At 36.5% G+C, this 6069-nt stretch overlaps 1 protein-coding gene across 1 annotated transcript; it reads right to left on the bottom strand.

The window, feature by feature from the left end:
* Positions 1–799: 799 nt before the first annotated feature.
* LOC113507212 (E3 ubiquitin-protein transferase MAEA) lies at positions 800–5564 on the bottom strand. Its single transcript, XM_026890073.1, has 9 exons — positions 5459–5564; positions 5126–5255; positions 4578–4733; positions 4103–4246; positions 3543–3693; positions 2989–3125; positions 2246–2384; positions 1341–1675; positions 800–986 (listed from the first exon to the last, which is right to left on the bottom strand). The coding sequence occupies exons 2-9, from the start codon at positions 5162–5164 to the stop codon at positions 888–890; spliced, it is 1200 nt and encodes a 399-aa protein (XP_026745874.1). The 5' UTR covers positions 5165–5255; positions 5459–5564; the 3' UTR covers positions 800–887.
* Between the last annotated feature and the right edge of the window lie 505 nt (positions 5565–6069).

Genomic DNA, 6069 nt, shown 5'->3' with positions numbered 1-6069 from the left:
GGTTGTGAAACAATGAGACTATTAATACAATTTATACATTCTACTTTCGAAAACTTACAATAAAACAGTCAGCAAACATGAAAAGGTTTCGTTTGAAGAATAATCACCTCAATTAGTAATTACTTTATTAATTGGTGATTAGGTGACATGCTCATGATAAATGTAATTAAATCTAGTGTACGAGAGTATTCTATTTCAAAATGGACTCCTTATCTAAATCAAATTAGAAAAGATGAAATATTTGTAAATGGCACAGGTGTGTCTTGGTAAAGTTACGATAAAAATTGAGTCATTCATTGGACCCATTTATCGAAGGTGAAAAACATTAAAATGATGAGACTGAAAAATTACAAAACCTTAGTCAACTAAATTGGGGTTCTGATACACACAATAATATTTTCATTTTAGGCCTTGAAGAAAAAAACTATTAATAATATTTTGTCATATTAAATCCGCAGATATTTGTGACTGCTATTTATTTGTCTAATTGTTATTTTTTATGTTGAAGTAAAATGTAAAAAGCAACGTTTTTTTTTCATTTCATATTTGCAAAAGGCTAGAGATTCCATTGTTTAAAACATACAATAAATTTTGTTCTTAAAACACTTTTTTAATATTAAATAATTATAAGATGCGTAGCGATAAAAATTGTTGAAATACATAAGTCATTTGTTTTTCTTTACATGAAAACAGAATTGTTTATTCAATTTTTTTAGCACAGATAAAATATATTTCTAACATTCAATGGTTAAATAGTTTCGAGCTACGCCAAAATAAAACTATGTGATTTTTTACTTCATTTTACAATTTATATTTAAAATCGACCGTCCCGATTCCTAAATGCTGGTAATATAATGTATGATTGTAAATAATAATAATGTTATTGTTTACATGACGTATACTTTTTCGACGCGTTTCATACAGAATACCTCCTTGGTTTTGGGGCAGATGATGGAGCCGTGTTCCTTCATCATCTCTTTGAGAGCCTGAAATAAATAAAGGTTTTTATTTACCATTGGATATATATTTGCATGGTTGATATTTTCAGTAGACTACCCGCAAACTGGATTGAAAATACAAGGGTTAGTTAAATGAATGTTGCCATCAACCAGTTGAATTTATAGTGAGTTAGTGTTGTTATTTGATTTTATTATTGTTGTATGTGTTATTTTTTGTTAAAGCTATTTGAAAGTAATGTATTTAAAATATTAAGGGGTTCGTTTTTGATTTATCATTGGGTTCATAAAAATATTGTTGTTTGAGGTTATGTTAATAGCAAAAAACATATTATTTGAAGTTATAAAGACGAGAGTATGGTGTGTGTGGTGTGCGGTCGTCACCTTCTCGCCGTAGACCTGTCCGTTGGGCAGCACCATGGGGTGGTTGTGCTCGTTGAGCGGGTCGCGCGAGATGCGGCACAGCAGGCGCGAGTGCGACACGTGCGCGTGCGGCAGGCGGGCGGCCAGCGCGCGCAGCGGCGGCTGGCAGGCGGGGCAGGCGGGCTCGGCGGCGCGCGCGCACTGCGGCGTGTGCAGCGCCGCCAGCCCCAGCTGCAGCAGCACGCCCAGCGCGCCCAGCGCCGCGGGGTGCAGCAGGCGCGCGTGCTCGCGCCGGAACTGCGCCACCAGCGCCGCCCAGCGCGACGCGCACAGCAGCACGCGGTACGGCTCCACCTCTGAGGGGCCGAGGGGGGGGAAGAAGAAAGGTGGCTCTTAAACCTTCTGCTGAGGAAACTCGAATACTAAACAGTTCCAAAACTTCAACAGCGTGATGCGACTCTACTGAAATTTTGCCATTCGAATCATTTAAAATGTTAGTCACACGAGTCGTCGAGTCAATCGAGTGGTACCCGAATGACACGACCTCTAACGTTAATCGAGTCGCCTGTGACAATTAATCTGAAGTTATGTGTTGAGCTTATTTAAGCCAAAAAAAGTAAAACCATATTCATTTTAAACAGAAAGCAGACAGAACTATTTATTTATTTAACTATGTTCCTAACGGCAACTAACTAGTCAGCGCTATGCCTCCCAACCGCGTCAAGCGTAGCTTAACCTGTGATCGATTCACTTATGCAGTTATAGCTTAGCCACGAGCTAAGTACCAGTGTTTTACAAGAAGCCACTGTCTATCTGACCTCCTCAACACAGTAACCTGGGCCACACGATACCCCTTAGTTAGACTGGATACTAACCATCTGTAAAGATTAACTACTAGTAACTACAAGTCATTAATGTTTTCATACCTGTGTCCTTGGGGAAGGCGAGCATGCCCATGCAGTGCTGTATATCCTTCAGCTGATCTTCCTCGTATGTGGAGAAGTGTTTCTTGGCGTAGCGCACCGCCTCCAGGCGCTTGTCCTCGCGAACCAACTCGATAAACTCCTGTTTGTATAATAATTAAATTGTATTATTTGACTGTATCTAATAAATAAAATTCTCGTTTCACGGTGTACGAAATTGAAGTACTCCGAAACGGCTCGACAAATTGTTAAAAATTTATGTGCATGTTGGTTAGGTATGAGAATAGGAAAACATTTATTTTTCATAGCCCTGTTTCTTCAATTTTCTGGAACTATTTTTATGGCAAAACAACGTTTGCTGCTGCAGCTTGCTTGGACAGCTAGTATTTATATAATAAAAGGAAAATGTGTTTGTGTCTGAACAATTGTGAAATAATGTGTGTATGTTGTTACTCAAACGACTTGATTGAATTAAAAGTTATGATAAAACCTAGTTAAGTAGCAGTAGATTGCATGCGTTTTTGTAGCTATGGATGAACACTAGGCTTTCTTTTTGCACCTTCATCTGATATCCAAGCAAGCGATTTTATCTACAATAATAAATATAATAATCAAGAGAGTTCAGATGTGCCTGGTGAACTGTTCTAAAATGTCATTCCTACAGAGAAGAACCTTCAAAAACTTCAGTACCTTTCTCAGACTATACTTAGAAAGAAACAGTTATATAATACTTCGAATCCACATACCTGTATCCGTATCTTAAACTCCATGTTGGAGTTGAGTTTCCTGAGTTTGGACTTGTTGTCGGCGCACCACTGCAGACAGCGCGCCGTGCGCTTGTTCTTCAGCTCAGCCTCCACTTCCGCCGCCGCCGCGTAGATATCTAGCAACAATACAGTAAATACATATCATATATTCCTAATAAGCATGATTTTTTCTGAATAAATTGTATAGACACCAAAAACATTCTTATCCCCTCTTTTATTAAAACTCATTTTACAGCGTAATAATGCAAAAGATAACTTTTGCTAGTCTTCGCCCGATTAAAGAAGACTGGGACCAAGTTTTTGCTATAAGTCTCTTGTAAAACCAATATCTAACATCTTTGATTTGTAGTCCATATATTTAGAGCCTCTCCCAGCTTCACTGTCCAGTCTTCCTGTTCAGGCCCACAATGAGACGGGCTGATGATGATGACATTTAAAGCAACTTTCGCACGATCAGGAGGCAACGCGCACAGTCGATTGCGCACAGGCAACATACATGCATTAATCCAGTAATAGAATATTCTCTAACATACCAACATTAGTGAGGTCCCTCAGACCTCTAGCATCGGCGAGCTTGTTGGCAGACTCATAGTACCCGGTGCGCAGGAAGTAGTCCACGAGCAAGCGGTCTAGGCGGACCTTGCGCCACTGGTTCAGAGATGTCTGGGATGTGTAGGATGTCGGCTGCAGAGAAAGAACATTTTTGGTTAGTTAATTTGTTCAGATATTACTATCTAGTATAGAAGATCGGTGCGCCCACGTGCGTTTCGCTGCCACGACTGAAGAGACTACCGATTTTATAAATGTTGAGTTAATAATAAATTATTTATTCTACCAGAAGCTTTTTTTGTTTGTCAAATAAATCCTTAACGAAAACTAGATAGTCATGTAAACCACCAAAGGAAAAATACAAAACAAACTCTTCAGAATATTGCGATAAAAACTATCCTATCTATCTATTAAACCAGGTTATTTAAATATATACCATCTGCATACCCAAGTTTGAGTAAATCCATCCAGTGGTTTTTGCATCAAACTTTCATATTTTATAATATTAGTAGCACATTTTTAGCTTTGTATGACATGTTGTTACCTTAGCTTGTGGTGCGCTAGGCTCAGCTAGGGCTGCAGCTTGCTCCTTCAAGTGTTCAAGCCTCTTCTTACAAACTATAGCCGCCTGTAGCTCCTCGGTGATCGCTTCAGAAGCTTTGCGCTTCATGGTGGTTAACTTTTCAACCTAAAAATGTATAACATTATATGTAAATAAATTTATTTCGAAAACAAACTATTTTAAGAGCTATTAAGGTCAATGTTTTGCATGTAAGATAACTTCTAATAAGTAATTGAACTGTTGGTATTGTTGTTTAATTCATATGAATCTTTATTTTAAAAGACTTAGTTATGGAGTTTCTTGCCTGTTCTTTTCCATGGGAATGGCATTTCGAAATCATGCAGCTAAGTCATTATTATGTGTTTACTTATTTCAGATATGCACATAGAAAATCTATATCCAATTGTAAACATTTCCCTATATTCTATTCAGTATACATGACTCAGTTTTCTCTCACCATCCCTCCGAGCAGTGTGTCAATCTCTCCAGTTGTCACAGATTGTTTCCTGGTGGCTGCATCAAGCTCGCCAGCTGCACTGCCCACCTGCCTCGCTTCCACATCGAGCACACGCTGAGCATTGCGGTAGCGCTTATTGAATACCTCATATGGTACCTGGTGTGAAACAAGTGAAGATAGGAATAAATTTAAGAAAACGAAAGCCACTTGAGACTGGAACAGAATTATGTAGCAAAATTTATATTTCTATTCAATGCCCTTATGTAGGCTTCTTCTTCTTCGCTAAACTATATATTTTATGTTAATAAGGTAATATGATAACAAACACAATGATCAAAATAAGCATTGAATGTGTTTTTTTTATCGAATTAACATAGCAGCACTATGTCACAACACTCAGTATGTAAATAATAAATATTTTCCAGTTATAAGTTATTACTTATGTGAAAAAACATAGATTTTCCTTTAATCTAATTAGAAGCAACCTGAATTCATTAAAACGAATTGATGATCTTGTTTCAACAATAAAATAACATGGCTAACGTTACCTTCAATGTTGCGTGCTCCAGTGACTTTAATTCATTCATTTTTAATGTCGTCTGTTTCAATTAACTTGTATTTCAATCCCAAATACACAATAACAGTCCCTAAGCCGTCTCAAAACCTCTCGTTGAGAACCTAAGAAATAAAAACAAAACTCAGCTGATTGATCAATGCATTTAGTTGTACGCAAAACATACGTAGCTATACAAATCAACAAAAAAATTGAGCATGACCCTTAACTATCAACAAAATAAACAATGATTTAACAAAATTATTGTTTTGTTTTCTATTTTTGGTGTAGAACAGTAATTTTAGTTTTTAAGCACGTAAATAAATACCTTTTGTAATGAACACGTATTTTCTGAAAGACCTCAAAACCAAGATACATAGTTTTATCTCGGTCACTCTTTTTACGATGAGCAAGAAAAAAAAACGAGATTTAAGTACGTTTCGAACACGATAGAAACAATTTATTGTATGCGTGTTTTTCCGACTACTTTTAATTTACATTGAAAATACTATTTTAATGATGTGAAAGATTTCATTTTGGATCAATGACGAAATTTATTGAATCAAAAAACCAGAAAAAAATTCTCAGTGAGTTTCATTCTAGATGAAGTTTTTGAACAGATCTCATTCATAGACAATCTAATGACATGATTTTGATTTTACTAAAAATGCAGTTGCGTGCATTTTATTGAAAAGATAGGTAAAGAGTAAAGAGTTTTCAAGGGTCATGAACTTGGTTCAGGTTTTTAAGTAACACTATTTTGTCGGATGGGGACTTAAATGGTTTTTAGAAATTAATTATTTTTATTCAACTCAAAGACAGTTTATTAAATCAAATCACTTTAAACAATAAGAATAAAAAAATATTACCAAAGTACAATTTTTCAGTACGCAAAATTAAACTTTTTAAATGAACCTGTCAGTTTTTACTGAGCATAGA

The sequence above is a fragment of the Trichoplusia ni genome, unplaced genomic scaffold (genome assembly GCF_003590095.1).
Source record: "Trichoplusia ni isolate ovarian cell line Hi5 unplaced genomic scaffold, tn1 tig00001093, whole genome shotgun sequence".
Lineage (NCBI taxonomy): Eukaryota > Metazoa > Arthropoda > Insecta > Lepidoptera > Noctuidae > Trichoplusia > Trichoplusia ni.
Note: the sequence above shows the minus strand (reverse complement) of the source record. Positions and strands in the feature narration are given on the sequence as shown.

Excerpts from the sequence above, each read along its gene's own strand:
- LOC113507212 (XM_026890073.1), bottom strand. The coding sequence starts at position 5,164 with ATGAATGAATTAAAGTCACTGGAGCACGCAACATTGAAG. Across the intron at positions 4,247-4,577 it reads ACACACTGCTCGGAGGGATG|GTTGAAAAGTTAACCACCAT; the intron begins GTGAGAGAAAAC and ends ATACATTTTTAG. Across the intron at positions 3,694-4,102 it reads CTAGCGCACCACAAGCTAAG|CCGACATCCTACACATCCCA; the intron begins GTAACAACATGT and ends CTTTCTCTGCAG.